Here is an 18,918-nt window from a genome sequence, read left to right as displayed (position 1 = left end):
ATTTTATGATAAGAAAGATCAGCATCAGAGCAGTAAATAATTACTGACATGTTATAGAATAGTCCGGGTAACTTGGCTGCTAGGCCGCAAAGCCTACTGACCCTCGCATCTAAGTTTTTTTTTTTTTTTTGTTGTTGTTGTTGCATTTGTACTTATTGCTGTAGACTTAAACTCTCTTTTCTTCTTAATTTGTTAAAAAAAAATTCAGCTAAATTATGTGTCCAGTTCTTGCTTTGAGGAGTTTGCATGTTCTCCCTGTGGCTATATGGGCTCCCCAAAAAAGTGCATGCCGGGTTGGCCTGCTGTTCTAAACTGGCGTGTCTGTCAAAGTAAGAGTGGATCCTTCAGTGGACAGGCAGACAGATCAGATGGCTGTTTCCAGCCTTGAATCTGGTATTGCTGGGATCGGTTCTGTCCCCCCATGACCCAAATTTGGATTCAGTGGGTTGTTGTTTTATATTACATTTCAACTGATGTTAATGTTATTGTTTTTAATCTTCTCTTTCAGGCAGATGGAGAGGACAACCTGAAGAAGATGCAGTTAATGGAGCTGGCCATCCTTAATGGCACCTACAGAGACACAAACATTAAAACACGTAAGCCTGCTAGTAAACTGTATGTCTGATGCTGCTGTGGGAGGACCCCATGCTAGCAAGTGTGCACTTGTTGTTTCATATGTTTTGATTTTTTTGAGGTTTAATGTTGTTTGGTGGAGATGCTGCATTTAACAACCTAGTGATTTACCTTGAGGCCAAAACAGCTAAATTATGATAGAATGTAAGGCCACAGAGAACTGAATGAACTGCTTTCTCTTTAGAGGAACTAAAGCCTTCCTTATGTGCTTGTGTATGAATTTCCATACATGTACAAGATCAAAAGCATTTGGCTATTTGAAGATTGATGTGTTATCCATGGTCACCCTGGGGTATTCTGTTCGACATTTGAACTGACCCGCTTGACTCGAATATGAATCACCCAATTCAAATGAAACTTGGCCTGATTGTTGCATTTTAAAAGCTGGCAGCCTGTTGATTTTTAAACAAAATTGCCCAAGTAAATTTTTTTTCTACAGAGATAACTATTTATGCTGTAGGTGTCTACGTATGACAGACTCAAAATTTGGACCTCAAGTTTTTCGGTGGATTTACATCTTCTAAGCATCGCTGAACCCAATTTCACTACTTTTGCAGTTGTGTGCATCAGGATGCAAGTCTGTCGACATGATGACTCAAAAATGAATCTGAATAAGCCTTGGCACGGTTGCTTTATCTGTGTAAATACATTTCCAGAATTTTACCTTCATTAAAAAATATGAATTATTTTAATGGGCCCCAACTGCAACACAATTAAGGAAGGACAATAAACCTTTTTCAAGAAGATGTTCTTCTGTTTCTTTCCGCTTTACATAATTTTGGCTTACAAAATGCAGTGTTCCAGTTAAAATCAGGGAAATTATGTGCTGGACAGATCAGACATATATTATTTTTTTTAGTTTTGTTATGTGAAAATTTTAACTTAATGGCTTACTTATTAACACAATGACATGCAGCATGTCTGGTGAACTAGGCGTACCTTGTAAAAGAGGCTCTGGCACTTCCTTTTTGATAGCCACCATTATACAGGGCGAGTCAAACTTATGTTAACACTAATGGATTATTTTTATCTCAACTACACCTTTCCAGGTCGATGGATAGGTCATGGTGGACCTTTGCCATGGCCTCCACACTCCCCTGATTTGACACTGTGTGATTTCTAGTTATGGGGTATGGGGAAGGAGTGCGTGTATAGCAGGAAAGTTCGTGATATCAATGACCTGAATGACAGAATACAGACTGTGAGAACATCTGTTCCCCTCAAAATGTGTATCTGGGCTTTAAATGGTACTGTTGCTCGTTGATTTTTGTGTGTTAAATATGATGGCAAACAGGTTGAAATATTTCAGTAATTCATCTTGCACCTATGAAGTATGTATTGTGAATAAATTGTTTCCGCCATTCAAATGTTAACGTAATTTTGACTCACCCTGTATATTGGATCATTTGGGTTCACAGCCTCGGTATGAAAGCAGCTCATGGAGACTTTGATGATTAATTCTTAATGAGGCTTTATGTGCTGTGGGATTGTATTGTTTTGAGGATTGGGGCCTTTTTATTTAAGAATAAGTATGACATTTTTCAAGTCAAAGTTATTTCTTCACAAAAATGGTACAGTATGTATGCATTTGTCACGCGAAATTGTGTTCTAAAGTTAAGCGTTTTCTATTGTAAAATAGAGAGACAACAAGCATAAAGAGTTGAGGTTTCCACCCTATATAATTGCCAAAATTTGAGCAGAAAAAGAGGCAATATGTCTTTACAGACGAATCCAAAAAAGAACCGTAAGTTAACAAAAACATGGCTGTTATATATTTGGTAGGAAGAGGAGGGCTCTACGGGATCGGAAGCAGAAGTGATGTCTCTAGGAGGCGACTTCTCCTGGTGGTCTCCTGGTTCCTTTAAAATGGCTGAATGTTATAATACTCACTTTTTGTTTTCCCTGTTCAAAGACAACATGTACAGTGCATCCGGAAAGTATTCACAGCACATCACTTTTTCCACCTTTTGTTATGTTACAGCCTTATTCCAAAATGGATTAAATTCATTTTTTTTCCTCAGAATTTTACACACAACAACCCATAATGACAATGTGAAAAAAAGTTTATTTGAAGTTTTTGCAAATTTATTAAAAATAAAAAAACTGAGAAATCACATGTACATAAGTATTCACAGCATTTGCTCAATACTTTGTCGATGCACCTTTGGGAAGCGTCGGTGCACAGCCATTTTAAGATCTCTCCAGAGATGTTCAATCGGATTCAAGTCTGGGCTCTGGCTGGACCACTCAAGGACATTCACAGAGTTGTCCTGAAGCCACTCCTTTGATATCTTGCCTGCTGAAAGATGAACCGTCGCCCCAGTCTGAGGTCAAGAGCGCTCTGGAGTAGGTTTTCATCCAGGATGTCTCTGTACATTGCTGCAGTCATCTTTCCCTTTATCCTGACTGGTCTCCCAGTTCCTGCCGCTGAAAAACATCCCCACAGCATGATGCCGCCACCATCATGCTTCACTGTAGGGATGGTATTGGCCTGGTGATGAGCGGTGCCTGGTTTCCTCCAAACGTGACGCCTGGCATTCACACCAAAGAGTTCAATCTTTGTCTCATCAGACCAGAGAATTTTCTTTCTCATGGTCCAAGAGTCCTTCAGGTGCCTTTTGGCAAACTCCAGGCCTTTTATTAAGGAGTGGCTTCCTTCTGGCCACTCTACCATACAGGCCTGATTGGTGGATTGCTGGAGAGATGGTAGTCCTTCTGGAAGGTTCTCCTCTCTCCACAGAAGACCTCTGGAGCTCTGACAGAGTGACCATCGGGTTCTTGGTCACCTCCCTGACTAAGGCCCTTCTCCCCCGATCGCTCAGTTTAGATGGCCGGCCAGCTCTAGGAAGAGTCTTGGTGGTTTTGAATTTCTTCCACTTACGGATGATGGAGGCCACTGCTCATTGGGACCTTCAAAGCAGCAGAAATTGTTCTGTAACCTTCCCCAGATTTGTGCCTCGAGACAATCCTGTGTCGGAGGTCTACAGACAATTCCTTTAACTTCATGCTTGGTTTGTGCTCTGACATGAACTGTCAACTGTGGGACCTTATATAGACAGGTGTGTGCCTTTCCAAATCATGTCCAATCAAGTGAATTTACCACAGGTGGACTCCCAATAAAGCTGTAGAAACATCTCAAGGATGATCAGGGGAAACAGGATGCACCTGAGCTTAATTTCGAGCTTCACGGCAAAGGCTGTGAATACTTATGTACATGTGCTTTCTCAATTTTTTTATTTTTAATAAATTTGCAAAAACCTCAAGTAAACTTTTTTCACGTTGTCATTATGGGGTGTTGTGTGTAGAATTCTGAGGAATAAAATGAATTTAATCCATTTTGGAATAAGGCTGTAACATCACAAAATGTGGAAAAAGTGATGCGCTGTGAATACTTTCCGGCTGCACTGTATAAACTGTTTTTTACAGTGTGTTTGCAATTGCAAGACACGGATCAATTTTTTAAACTATGCTACCTTGAAAAATGGACATATTCATTTTTTTATGCTTTTATTTGCTGGTGGTACTACATTCCCCATTACTTCCATTGTAAAACACCAGTGTAGGCAAGTTATTTTTTTTAATTTATACAAAACACTTACCATTTTGTGTGGCAAATGCATATATACCATGTGGTGTGCCTCAGTGGTCAGTGCCAGGGCCGCTGCTATTTTTTATATATATATATAAATGTTATATATTTTAAATATATATATGTAACAAGCTGGTTAAGTTTGCAGATGATACCCAGCTAAGAAGATTGCTGGCAGCTAATCTGGAATCTGTTAAATCATTGCAGAAGTACTTGGATAGCATACAGGCTTGAGCAGATTTGTGGCAGATGAAATTTAATGTCACTCAATGTAAAGTATTACACATAGGAAATAAAAATGTTAGGTTTGAATACACAACGGGCGGTCAGAAAATCGAGAGTACACCTTATGAGAAGGATTTAGGAGTCATAGTGGACTCTAAGCTATCGACTTCCCGACAGTGTTCAGAAGCCATTAAGAAGGCTAACAGAATGTGAAGTTATATAGCGCCCTGATGTGTGGAGTCCAAGGAGGTTCTGCTCAAGCTTTGTAACACACTGGTGAGACCTCATCTGGACTACTGTGTACAGTTTTGGCTACAAAAAACAGAAAGCAGCACTGGAAAAAATTTAAGAGAAGAGTAACCAGGCTGATTCCAGGGCTACAGGGGATGAGTTATGAGGAAAGATTAAAAGAGCTGAGCCTTTATAGTTTAAGCAAAAGAAGATGAAGAAGTGACATGACTGAAGTGTTTAAAATTATGAAGGGAATTAGTCCAGTGGATCGAGAGGGTTATTTTAAAATGAGTTCAGGGGCATAGTTGGAAACTTTTTATGGGTAAATTTCGCACAAACATTAGGAGGATTTTCTTTACACAGAGAACCACAGACACATGGAGTAAGCTGCCAAGTAGTGTGGTAGACAGTAGGACTTTAGGGACTTTCAAAACTTGACTTGATGTTATTTTGGAAGAATTAAGTGGATAAGACTGGCGGGCTTTGTTGGGCTGAATGGCCTGTTCTCGTCTGGATTGCTGTAATGCTTGTGAAGAAACAACTTTGATTTGAAAAATTCCAAACGTATCCTTTGAGTATTACAAACTGTGGATTCTGGGTATCCACATGTATTTCTCAAAGTAAGAAGACGATTGTGTCATTTTGTGTTTTGAGTGAAATATTTCTTCAATGTACAGTTGGAAGGCATCTTTCTTTTACTGGAACAGTCCCAGGTTCTATTTATATGTCCTGAAGGTTGTCCGAGAATGACAAAATGTCTTTATTTTCATCCTGGGTCTTCTGGTTTCTTTCAGAGAGTCTTTTTTTCCCCAAAGCCTCAGTCCTGTGCATAGTTTATTGAAATTAGTCTCCTTTTTCTCTACATTGTCATAGAGGATCCCCAACTCCCATGCCTCCTTGCTACCTCTCTTTTCCTTGTTTGGTATAATAAAGACAACAGCAGATGAGCTTAGTAACTCTTGAATTACATATACAAGTAGTTGTTGTGTTTTGTATGTCTTGAAAAATACTAGGAGGTGTGTCGTGTTCAGGGCACAGTTTTATATGGTCTTGATCTAAAGGGAGACATAAAAAATAGCTAATTGCTTTGATCCATCATGGCTTGTTTGAAGCAGCCATAATCAAGTTTAAGTCTGCTGTCATGGCATGCAGTACTATAAGATTAATAATTATGTGTCATCCACAGACTAGTGACAGTAACTTATTACAAGCAAGAGTCTGTGAATGTAACACCATACTTTAAATGCAGCACTGATGACAAATATCAGAGCACACATCAAGTCAGCTCATGCAGTTGAGAAGAAGAGGCTGTTAAGTAGCCGTGTGCCCCGAGGATGGTGGGAGTGCTAGCGGTCCTGAGTGGAGGAGGGAGAAATCTGTACCACCCTCATCATCCTCTGTATTGCTTTGAGATCCTGAGCTGATTGGTGCCATACCAGGATGTGTATGCAGCCAGTGAGAACGGACTCTACTGAGCCACTGTACAATTTAGAAAGAAAGACTGACTGACTTTGACTGCAGTGGGAAATCACATTACAATCAAAACGTTAGAGAGCACAAGTGCAGATAATCCAGGCTTTGTTGATGCGCCCTTTGCCACTTCAGGTCATCGATGACAGGTAATCTAAGAAGTTGAAAACTGCTGACCTTCTCCATTGCATCCCTCCTTATGTCGATGGAAACATAATCTGTGCATTGACCAAAGTATCTGATCATCAGTCAAAATTGAATTTGAATTGCACCTGGCCTCTGTGTTATAATAAATGCAGCAAAATACGGTGTACCATTTAACTTCTATTATACAATTATCTCATGAAGTTGACCCTGTTGTGTTCTACTACCACTATTATTATGATCATTTTTATTTTTATTGTTGATTGCTTTATGATGTTTTTGTGTCAACGCCTTGTTTTCTGATCACTGGCTTGAAAGCAGGCTTTCTACTTAATGGCTTTTGGGTGATATGATTGGGGTCTCAATGGCTGCTACAATAGCACATTAGTTCATTTCAATATGAATTCTTCTGCACTACGTGATTTATTAACTCTTAGCATTATGTTTAATTTTATTTTCTTTTTGGTGATTTGCAACTTTTGTTTTTTTTTGCTGCACTATAAAATGATGCTTGCGTGTGGTTCAGTGTGATCATTGCATGGACTAATGTTCCTTTTTTTGTTTTTTTTTTTTCTTTCCTTTCTTCATTTACATTCTTTCTTTCTGCTTTTCTGCCTGTTTTCCACTTTCTTCTTTCATCCCCTTTGCTTACTGCAGCCACACTTGCTTTTTCTCTTGCAGCTGCTGCGGCAGCAGCACAGGGGCCCAGGCTCATAGCTGCCCCGGCAGGGCAAGTTTTGCCACCCACAGCTTTGAGACCTCCAACACCGGCTGGCACCCCTATCATGAATATCATCAGGCCAATCCAGGCAGCTGCCATGTTGCCAAATGGGACACCTACTTTGGTGCCCCCCACGCCAGAGGCTGGCATCATCTACGCAACACCATATGACTATCCATATGCACTGGCTCCAACATCCCTGCTGGAATACCCCATTGAGACCAGTGGGGTACTAGGTAAGTTGCTGTAAGGAGATAATCCGGTGCACGGTATAGCCTTGACAAAACCTGCAGTCAAAACCTAGAGAGCAATGAAGGATTTGTAAGGGTAATAAGCATTAAATGACTGCAAAAGGGCATGTGGTTTATTTGTTTCAAAAAAATGTGTATAATGTCCTGGCCATAGTGAGAAGAATTGATGTAACTATTAACTGAGGCTACACATCAAAATAACCGCACCCAATTAGGTTGAGCACATGTCCATGTCAGTGCAGAATTTATTTGTATTAGATAAGTGAAGAACAATTGTACTTACCCCAATATTTTATGTTATACTTTTTGAAAGTATCAATTTTTTTGTAACGTTTTCTCCTTTTAGCATATGCGTCGCCATGTGCATTCTGGTGTGTGCGCCGTCCATCTTTGTGGAATATGGGCCGTGCGACACTTGTGTGGCCACATGGTGGTTCAACAGATGAAATAAATTGAGAGAGTGCAAATTCCATTTTCCAATGCTGTTATCCCTACAGCTTGAGCCATTCCTGCCTCATGCAGTTTTTAATTTCCACGTTTCTGATCTGCCTGAGACAAAAGTGAGAGTAAATATTGATAAATCAGTCAATGCCTTTTTCTTTGACTTTTTAGATAATGCAGTCGACTCTCCGTATCCGTGGGTTCTGCATCTATTGATTCAACCAACCACAGATTGAAAATATTAAAAAAAAAATCCAGAAAGTTCCAAGCAGCAAAACCTTGAATTTCCCTTACGCCAAGTACAATGCTGAATCCACACAAATTAAGTTATGTTTAGGCATAACCTGCTGCAGTCTCCCACCAGGGGAATTGACCAAAATGACTCGGAGGGTCAACTTCCAGCTCTTATTTGGCAGCCACCACACTGCTCTTCAGTTGGCCAGGTCTACTCTGGTGACCAATCGACCCCATTCTCTGGTAATCGCCACCTTTATAAAATGAAAGCTCTTTCTTGCTCACCAATCCTACCTCAGCTTCTGAGTGCTACCAGTTGTCATAGTAAGACACGGTTTCCATCTTTACAGTTCCTGCAGTACTGCTGCTTTTTAAACAAAACACAAAAGACCTACAAATATCCATCCATTTTCCAACCCGCTGAATCCAAACACAGGGTCACGGGGGTCAGCTGGAGCCAATCCCAGCCAACACAGGGCACAAGGCAGGAACCAATCCCGGGCAGGGTGCCAACCCACCGCAGGACACACACAAACACACCCACACACCAAGCACACACTAGGGCCAATTTAGAATCACCAATCCACCTAACCTGCATGTCTTTGGACTGTGGGAGGAAACCCACGCAGACATGGGGAGAACATGCAAACTCCACGCAGGGAGGACCCGGGAAGCGAACCCAGGTCCCCAGATCTCCCAACTGCGAGGCAGCAGCGCTACCCACTGCGCCACTGTGCCGCCCACCTACAAATATGCCCAAAAATAAAGACACTCAAACAAAGAAGACTAAACAATCACAAACCAAAACATTTCATGGAAAGCAGACTTTCTTAAACTGTTTCCCCCCTCCCCACCAAGCCATCAGCCCATGGACAGCTGGCCAGTACGCCGTCTTTAAACTTAGGTTAAGGTGTGTAGACTAGAAACGGCTTGACACACGCAGACTGTCTGCATGTAATCGGTGTACTAAAGCAGTACTTAACCAGTGAACCTGTTATTATTGACAGAGACACACACATGAGCACAGAGACCAGTGCCATCTCATGTTTCTTTAAACAAACGCCATTAAGTCAGCAATCCTAAATGGACGGTGCTATGAGGACCTCGGTGTCCCATTGTATGCTCTTTGCTTTCTTTGAGTAAATGGTGACTTAATGGCAAGTAAATAGTCAAAGAGCCTAAGAGGGAGCATGAAGTGCTATGTCTGGATGAAAAGTGGCACGTCACTTGCCAAAGTCATTTGTTTTTTAATAGCAACTACTGTATATACTCGTGGATAAGTCGGGACTTGATTTTACCGTATAATTTTTTGGTATTTTATAATGTTGGTCGTATAAGTCGAATATGGAAAACTCACGCTATTAGTCCAAGAGATTACAATATGCTAACGGCCACTTGAGAGAGTCACCACGGAGCACACGGCCTTTTTTTTCTATGTGGGTGCGGCAATGCGCTGTATCAGCGTGTGCTCCTCTCTATCGTGCCTACATGACCACACGGTGATACCTGAACTATTCCAAAGTGACATTTGCACTGATTTGTGTTTTTTGTATCTCACACCCTCATACACCTTTATCGTAAGAGCCTTCCTTATCTACGACGGAGCGTTCGATCGCAATAAAATATGTAGCTGGTTTTAAATTGAAACGTCTTTGAAGTAGCAAAATAAATTGGTAACTGTGCTGCTTCAACAAAATGTGATGCATCTGAGAAACTGAGAGAGATTGGAGGAGGCAAGAAAAAAAACATAAGTGTCGGGGTCTGATTTTATGATTGATTTTTCGTGTTTCAAGACCCGACTTATACGTGAGTATATACATAGCATTTACATTGTGAATAATCTAGAGACGATCTAAAGCAGCGCTTCTTAACCTTTTTATTTTTTCTTTTTTTTCTCGAGACCCAATCTTGCCCTTCTTAGTGTCTTTGAGACCCAGTCCATGACAACCATCAGATAGGGGGCTGGGGAGTCACCACTGACCATCAATAATAGCATGCCCGCCTTGGAGAATCACCGTTGGCAGTCATAGAGGGGCTGGATTGCGTTTTTCCTTGTAGAATTGATGGCGACAGCCATAGTTCCCTCTTTCACAATTGCACATGTCATTATAGCGGAGCACTGTCGATTACTGTGGTGACTTACCGCGAGTTACATGCAAACCATATGCGACCTATTCCCATGAAATACAACAGTGAATCACGGCGGCAACCCACAACCTATTTTGAGTCATGACCCATAGTGTAACAAACTGTGATTTAAAGTATACAGGAGAAAGTGCGTAGGTTATTTGCAAGCATTATCCTTTTTTTTTTTTTTATAATGAACTTCAGCATCCACCGGCGGTCCTGAGTCCAATTTCCCTTGGATATGGAGGGCCGACTATACATGGAAGCAATCTGCTGCACTCATCGTCTTTTCAAATGTCTTGTCTTTAGCCTCGCTGACATGCAGATAAACGTGCCTTTCTTTAGGCCATTACTCTCCATGCCTGTTTTTGCCAGAAATCCTGAAGGACAGCCCACCCCGTTGTTAAATTCATCTGATCTTGTGGGTTGCTTTTGCCCTTGCTGCCAAGCAGTTGAAGTCTTTTGAAAGCCACTGGCAATGTAATCCACCCCGTTTACAGAAAGTACTCACATTCATTTATTCAATTTAGGAAATTTGGACAGCATGAGCAAATTTTTCATGAAAGAACTACATATAGTCGAAGTTATTTTATTTCCCTGTTATCCAGGAGTAATTCTGCTCTGGTTTCCATCCTCGTTGCACATACAGTTCTGTACATGATGTTGGGTTACTCATTTTTTCTTGTAAATGTGATCCCATGCGTATAACATAAATACATGAATACATATGCGCTTAAGAAAACTGGAGGCCATTTCCAAATCCATTTGTGTATCTCGGTGCCTTACTCTTCAAAATGATGCCATCAAGAGTTTTAGGTAAAGGAGGAACACAATTTAACATCATAGCCGGGGAGTTTTAGCATCATAACTTAATATTCCAAATTGTTCCCACAAATTCAATTTCAATTTAGCTTTCTTTTTTTTTTTTTAATCACCTTCTACTGTAAGTCTCGGCTCAGAGTATTTCCCTAAATTTAAACTTAAGACACTTTTGCAGTAAAGTACTAAATCATGTAACGTTTACTCATAGAAACTCACAAATTATGTCAGATACAGTAAAATAGATTAGCACTGATGACAGCAGTAACTGAAATGTGGCCAGTTGACAATGGAGCAGATACTTTTAGCATTCCTGGAGAAATTAAACCTGTGGGGGTCTATGGTCTATGACTTATTCAAAGAGTTGATGACTTAAGCCGACTGACTGCACTCCTTGTCAGTACAATTTTCTAAAAACGTGATGGACGGTCATTTTTATTGTTGAATCCCAAGGCTTTGTGACAGTGAAGCAGCGACATAAATCAAAAATAGTTTCATTTAAACTGGATTTTTATGGCTATTTTGGGTCAGTTTTCTGAATTCTGTTTGAAAACCTCCCACCTGCTTCAACCAAACTTAACTTCTCTTAAAGTTCCTTTCTATGAGGTAAAGGTTTTCGTAATCCATCCCTTTCTCCAATCCAATGAGCTTTCTCCTTCATTTATAACTCCATGTTAATACCATGTGAATTAGGACTTGAAGACTTGTATTTAAATAACCACATGGATTCAGGTGCTCTGGAACAGGTAAACTAAAAAGACCCCTACTTTCCACAGTGCTTTTCTGTCTTAAAGGTACAGAGCAGGAGCTGGAGCATGGTCTTTGATAATATTTATTTAGGCAGAAAAATTGCTAGCATGTAAATAGAGCTGCAGATTGTGAGTAAGGAACATAATTGGGCGGAGTGGTGGCTCTGAGGCTAAGGATCTGCACTGGTATCCAGAAGGTTGCCGGTTCGAATCCCCGTCACAGCCAAAAGAGATCCTACTCTGCTGGGCCCTTGAGCAAGACCCTTAACCTGTAATTGCTCCAGGGGTGCTGTACAATGGCTGACCCTGCGTTCTGACCGCAAGGGGTATGCGAAAACGAACAAATTCCTATTACAAGAAATTGTATAAGGCGAAATAAAGAACATAAAAATAACATAATTAATCCGATTCTGCTTCCTAATTCATTGATTAGTGTACTGCTGGTTTCCAGTATATTTTTTTTAATTGATGCAAAAGAATGACAAATATCTAAAAACCTGATTCTGCATTGATGAATAACAACCCCAAGTCTTCAGAGCAAGCCTCCTGCAATGGCTGCTGCTCAGGTCTAGTCATTAGTCTTAATTGGCGTAATTCACCAAAGCGTTTTTTTGCAGCGAATATGTTGTGTTCACCGGTAGCCTTGTTTGCCAAATATTTTCTTGGAAATTCATCCACTGGCTAGCTTAGGCAAGCATTTTTTTCTAAGTGCTCCGTGATGCTTTGTGAGGCCAATGTGACATCACAGAGCTTTAGCGGCCATGTGTAAAACTTTCATGTAAGTTTGTTGCTGAGTTGGCCTTAGCACATGAGGACAAAAATAAATAAATAAATACTGTTTCAGCTACTGAGATGCACTGAGACCACCCGCTCCTACTGAGCAGTGGTGCTGAATATTTCCCCCCCCCCCTCTCTCTAAACTTACTAGTTTTTTCGACCTGTGGTCATTTCAACCTCCTGGGCAATTCAATTGCAGTATGGGGGTCGTCAATACACTTATAAAGGTAAAAATGTCTCCTGAACCCTCAAAGATTGAGAAACACAGCCAGACTTCCATCCCGCATGCGTTCAAAAAAAAATAAAATAAGCAAAACAACTTGTAGTATTATTAGAAGTGCTAAGATGGATATGTAACACTGATCCCTTTGCTATGGCGAAATGGCAACGCGTGGCTAATACGCAAGTGAATTAGTCATGTGCTCAGCAACATCTTAAAGGAACCCTCCCTACTCCCCTTGTCAGAAAACACAGGACACGCTGTTAAATAATAAAACCAACAGATCTATAATTAATTACAAAGCGTTTATTCTTGATGGAAGAAGAATGCTCAAAGCATCTGCACAGATACCTGGAAAACAAAAAAGGCATTCCCACTATGCCCGGAGCTGCGACTTCAAGCACTTGAATGAGCCAGTCCTGTGCCGCTGCTTCAGGGCATGGCTAATGTGTGCCCTAAGACGGGCCTTCTCTCTGCGCAGTGATCTATATTCTATTTACTTGTTTCTAGTTTGTGGCCATTTGCTGTGTTTTATTTGTGGCATTCATTCCTTCTGCGTCTTTTGTAGTTTGAGGTACGGTGGTGCAGTGGTTAGCTGCCTCACAGCTCGAATCACATATTTGGCTACCTTTTCCGTAGTCCTCATGGACACTTACAGTAAGAGAGACCATTGCACCATTATAACTAGTGCAGTTGCTCCTTCCCCTTTGACTTCAATGCATTTTGTGGAGTACAGTGAAGTCTGCAAACATTTCTGTGATTTCGCCAAACTTGAGACAAAATTAATTTGGTGGGGTTCGCTCCTCACTAGCAGTCATTTGCACAGTTTCGTAGATATGCCCATCTAACCTATCTGATAGTGCCCACTTAGGAAAAATTTAATGTGCCCTTTATATGGGGGACACCACATTTATGTGACTCTTTAGCTACAAACTCACTTCAGCTCAATTGTTTGTTTTTTTTTTCCACACTCGTATGCGACACAGGTCTGATCTTTTTGGAGAAGTGAGGACCGCAAAATAAAATAGTTGGAATCAAAATGTCTCAGGTCGGATTTAAACCACATCTGCATGTGGTACTAAATCTGATAAAGACGTACGCAATTTGAATGTGACCTGTGCCAGAATGGCTGAATCGGAATTGTCTAGAAATTTACTCTCCATGCCAGTTTTTATCCAATCTTCGCCTTATCTGTGCATTGAATGTAAAGATGGACAACATCTGAATGAAAAAAAAAATACAAGTTGGTAGACTTGAGCATCAGCGGTGACGATCACCCACTAATACAGCCCAGTTTCTACAGGCTTTCTAATGGAGATGGCGTGCCTCAAGTCTTGCAGTTGACATAAGTAATCCAATGTTCCGTTGAGTATTTTGCAATTGTCAGACCACCGTTTCACACCAACACTGTCCATGCTATGTCTTTGCCAGTTGTCACTTGCTGCTTTTTTATCCACGAGATTCTACAAACAGATGTGGCAGTATTAATTGTCCTCAAAGCAGCCACCATGATCATTAGTTTTCTGTTTCACTTCCATAGCAGACAAAGTAGCAGAAATTCTGGACTGAAAGAAAAGCATGGCCATTGCTGTTCATGGTGGTCTATTACCTCACATCTATTTGTTTTTATTAATTTTGCACATGCAGGGCACACATCCAGAATAGATATCTGCACAAACTCATTGGAATGTTTGCAAAATTGATATGAACACTCCAGCCAAAAAATTAAATTGGAGTCACTTTTAGATGCAGAGTGAACGCAACCTTTTTATTCTTTCAAGTGTACTTTGCAAGATGCATTTTGGCACACAATACTTCTACATAACCAGTCTGTGTGTTTATGCACTTGAGAAGCTTTGCAGCTGAGCAGAGTGTGTATCCTTTTGATGCCACAATTATTTCCTTTTGGCCATTTGTATTGGGTCAGACTTCTGTACCTGTTAATATTACAAGTAGTTTGTTTATATTTTTTCTGTTTTTGGTTAAATGAATGCAATTTGATATGCCTAATATGCTAGATGTGAACAGCGTGGTGATGCCGTGGTTGGTGCTATAATCACACAAATCCAGAGTCCTGGTTTGAAATTTCACACATAGTCATTATCCATGTGGAGCTGATGTGTTCTCCCCTCATCTGTGTGGCTTTTCCTTTGTTGGGCCAGTTGATCCCAGACCGACACTGTAAGTGTAGGTGTGCATGTGAATGAGCCCCATGACGGACTGGCGCTTGGCCACATACCTGATGTTGTCAGAATAGGCTTCAATCCCCCTTCGCTCAAACATTACCAAAGGTTCCAAAATGATTATACAGAGTGTGGTTTTATTATAAAAATGTATTTTCCAAGTCGAGGTTCATGCCTCATTCAAGTGCTCTCGGACTAATCTGAGCTCCGAGTTGCGGTATTTCACCTTCACACCTTCAGTGCATTCATGTGGGCTTCTGGTCATACTATTCAGAAAAATGCAAGGTTGCTGCTGATTTGTTATTTGATCTACCTAAAAAAGAAGAAATTAAAGATAAATTGCATAGATAACAAAATAAACATATTAAATGTGTTCATCACTTCACTCCAAATGAATTTCAACCAAAAAACAGGATTTTGGGCTGAGCAGGTTATGTATTTTATTTTAAGCCATCCCCGGTACCTATCGAAGACAAGTCATAGCAAATATTTTTAAATTATTTCAATATGTTGCCCCATGTGTACCTTCAGTGCCTTTCCTCAGTATTTGTGTGTGGCTCCCTTCTCTCGCGCGCATTCCCGTATAGCCAACTTTTCAGACTCTTCCGTTATTTTCGAGACGCCTTTCTCACTTCCTGTCCGGTTTGATACTAGATGTTTTTGAGGGCAACTCTTTCAGCGTACCTCTTATGCCTTTACTGCTCCTCGTGTGTCTTGCACTTCCTCTTTTGTCGCGTCACCGAAGCCAAACACAAACCAATCGCAGCAAAAACTGACCAATCAGATTGCTCAGAGGGTCTGGAAACATCAACTTTAGTGTTTTATCATACAGTAGATAGACAATTGACTAAAGTGAATGGTCAGTGTTGCGTCACAAGTTGGTCAGTTTGGGTTCTTTAATTTTCTCCAAGTTGGTAGGGCGTTCACATCGTATTTCTAACTCAACAACTTGGATCTACCACTTGTCCGAGAGTAGGTGAACACAGCATAACTCGACACAGAAAACAAATTCAAACTAAATAAGAATAAGAGTAATTCTGGAGACCTTCCCAAACAGATCTTCCTCTGCTCTCCAGTGAGGTGCCCGTAGTAGTCGTCTGCAGCGTACTCCTCAGCCTCACTGCTTTACACATCCTGAACTCTGGTGTACAGCTGCTCCCTGACATCGAGCTCTCACTCCTCTCTAGACCCTTTAAAACAACAACTCATAGGCCCTTCTAGGGTCTCCACTGGTCTCACAGGAGCTATATCAATGTCAGCAACGTTTTCTTTTTTAATTAAAAATACCAGGTTTAGCGATCCAATAGTGATGTCTGGGATTCTTGCAGTCCCTGCTGTCTCCAGCTGGGCTGTACTGCAAGTTTAGTTTGGGTCAACTTAAGTTTAATATCAAGCACAGCCTCAATATGACTGTGTAGTGTTTTTATTTATTTATTTGTTTATTTATTTATTTATTTTGTTCTACACTCATATTTTTTGTGTAGTGTTGTCATAATTTTCTATTTTCATAAGGTGGGTTCAGTTTGATGAGAGATGCTTTCTTTTCACCCCCAGTTTTGCTTGTCATCTTTAAATTTGTACACAGTCTTTGCCTTTAACAATTACAAAAATGACCTTGGGTAGAGTAGCCATTCCATATCTAGCTGGAGCTTTCCTTGCAGTTCTGTTCCAATCTGCTCACTAACAGCAGCTCTGTTCCTTTCATTCATAGGTCTGGCATTCCCAACTAAAGGCTAACTAAAAATGCAGAAGCTGCGTTAAAGAAGCTGTTGGATATTTTTCCTTAAACAAAACTAGCTACTGAGGAGCACTTCAGTGATCTCTTCCGAAACACTGGGGGCATGCATTCTGTTCTGCTGGTTGACTTTTAGGCACAGGGTTTAAAAAAGACTTGTGTTAAGGGGTCTCATTTCACGTATTCATTTCAGTTCTAATGACGCTGTGACTGCTAGGATCAGTAAGCAGACATTTATGCAATAGACTCTTTTCTGTCAAGACATCACTTTAGTTGCCTTGTGGTTTGGTTTCCACTCAGATCCTGAGCTAAGGCCAGCGTTTTTCAGGAAGTGGGTGGCAGAGTTTGTTCCTACATAACTGTGGAAGAGATGTTGTTTGGGTGGTGGGATATGGGAATGCTGACAAAACTGGAGGGGGCAGAGAACACTAAAGTGTGCCAGCCCCGGTTACTAAAACTGTATAGCTGGGTCTCTTATGTGAATATTAGGGGCTTTTTGTAAGGGGACCTATATAAATATAATGTGATTGTTTAACAACTTGGATTGGTGCTTTATTAGATTTAGCCCATCTTGAATGACAAGAACTGAAATGAATTAAAGAAATAATTATTAGTGAATAGCACCAGAAGGTTATTTAACAGCATCTTGTTGCATCCCATATGCCTTGTCACCTAAGCAATCTTATCTGTCAGATCCAGTCAGTACATGTAAATAGTGATTATGTTTTTAAAGTCTGCACTTCATTATTTACACATCTCCCAGTTTTTGTATAGTATTTTAAAAGTGAACAAATTGTGAAATATATGCAATTTACTATATGGTTTACTATGATGTAAGTTATACACAGATGTAAGTTATAAGGTTAAATATTTTTTATTTTAAAAATGTCTTTATGTATTCTCTGGTTGATTTTCTAATACTGTTGTAATCTTAGGTGCAATGGCAACTAAAGTTCGGAGACATGACACGCGCGTCCATCCTTACCAAAGGATTGTGACCGCAGACAGAGGTCAGTTTAGTTCTTAAGACCACTTTTTCTCCCCCCACCTTCCAACATCCTCCCTCTCCCTCAACCTTCACCCCAATCCACCCCCTCCAACCCCCCCCCCCCCTTTTTTTACCCCCTCCCCTTCTTACTTTTGCAATGTCTTAATCTGTGATAAACTGTGTCTGGGAAGACCAGCGTGCTCAGGAGCGGATGAAATTTACACATTGAAGCTATTTTGGGGTTTATTCCACTTGTGAATCGCTGGCCACTAAAGGTTCAGTGTGCACTGAGGGTCGCTGTGAAGAGTGTCTCCTGACCGACACGTGCTGCATTACTGTCCGTAAAGTGCCCGTACAGTGGAGGTGTACTTGACTGTTACTTAGCCACTTTATAGATCTATCAGATTTTCTTCAGTTGCTGCGAAGGCAGGGGACGCTTATGACTGTTCTCTGCCTGCGTTCTGAATTGTAAGCTTTGAGAAGGGAGTAACCACTAGAATGTACCCATGATATACTGAGCTTCACCTGCTCGTCCCACTCAAAGATGCCGAGACAAAATTTTTTTTAATAAAATTTGACGTCTCGTTCCATTTTATATGTACTGTATACATACAGTACACTATACAGCGACTATATAAGACAGCGTGGCATTGGCCACATCCTGATTGGTTCCTTGTCTTGCACCCTTTTGCCAGTAAAGTGAGCCTCAATTACTCACAACCCCGACTGGCACAGAAGGAACTGTACCATGTAGGCAATCCCCGACTGTACCACCGAATGAATAGTAAGTCCTGGAACGTTTTCCCCTATTTTTCGTGTCATTTCTCTTTATTAGCACACTAGAATTAGCCTTGTGTGGGCAGATCCATCGGCCTGCGTGTGTTCCCTCTGCCCAAATGTTTGACACATCGCAGGAGGTTTACTTTGTATTCTGTTAATAATTGTGAAGTGGACATTTGTTTTCTAAATTGGATGCACGTGCATTGAAATGTACTTTTGTTTTGAGTGTATCAGTGGTACTGTCCTTTTGTGTTTTTGTTTTTATATTCATGCATTTTATACCAGAAAATGTATTTATGACACATGTGTGTATATATATATATATATATATATAAATATATATATATATATATTGGTAAATAAATAAACAAGACCAAAACATTTGTTTGCCTAAATGATTTTAGTGGATGTCTTCTAACACTAATACTGCTTTACGTAACTGCACTTCCACTCCGTCTCAGGACTAAACTCACATTTGGTCCTTCTTGCTTTTGTTGCTGGACAGTTGGGTGTGTGGGCTCTTATTTCTGCCTCCTAATTTGAACAAAGTGGGCACAGGTGAATTCATTTATTGCAAGTCGTGATTAACCCAGAATGCTAA

General features: G+C 40.6%; 1 protein-coding gene across 4 annotated transcripts in view; it reads left to right on the top strand.

Annotated features, from left to right (window-relative positions):
- qkia (QKI, KH domain containing, RNA binding a) overlaps nucleotides 1-18,918 on the top strand; it is a 179,469-nt gene that overhangs the window by 156,269 nt on the left and 4,282 nt on the right. The window contains exons 5-7 of one of the 4 annotated variants that reach the window (XR_003718265.2): nucleotides 509-596; nucleotides 6,950-7,249; nucleotides 16,526-17,559. Coding sequence is in view for 3 of the 4 variants with exons in the window: in XM_028818699.2 (XP_028674532.1) it covers nucleotides 509-596; nucleotides 6,950-7,249; nucleotides 17,485-17,559 (463 nt within the window). In the remaining variant the exon portion in view is untranslated. Of the gene's footprint in view, nucleotides 1-508; nucleotides 597-6,949; nucleotides 7,250-16,525; nucleotides 18,701-18,918 lie in introns of those variants that run through there. The other 3 variants (XM_028818700.2, XM_028818699.2, XM_028818702.2) reach the window with 3 other exon arrangements.

The sequence above is a fragment of the Erpetoichthys calabaricus genome, chromosome 14 (assembly GCF_900747795.2).
Source record: "Erpetoichthys calabaricus chromosome 14, fErpCal1.3, whole genome shotgun sequence".
NCBI lineage: Eukaryota > Metazoa > Chordata > Cladistia > Polypteriformes > Polypteridae > Erpetoichthys > Erpetoichthys calabaricus.
The sequence above is the reverse complement of the archived record's forward strand: the minus strand, read 5'-3'. Positions and strand labels throughout refer to the sequence as shown.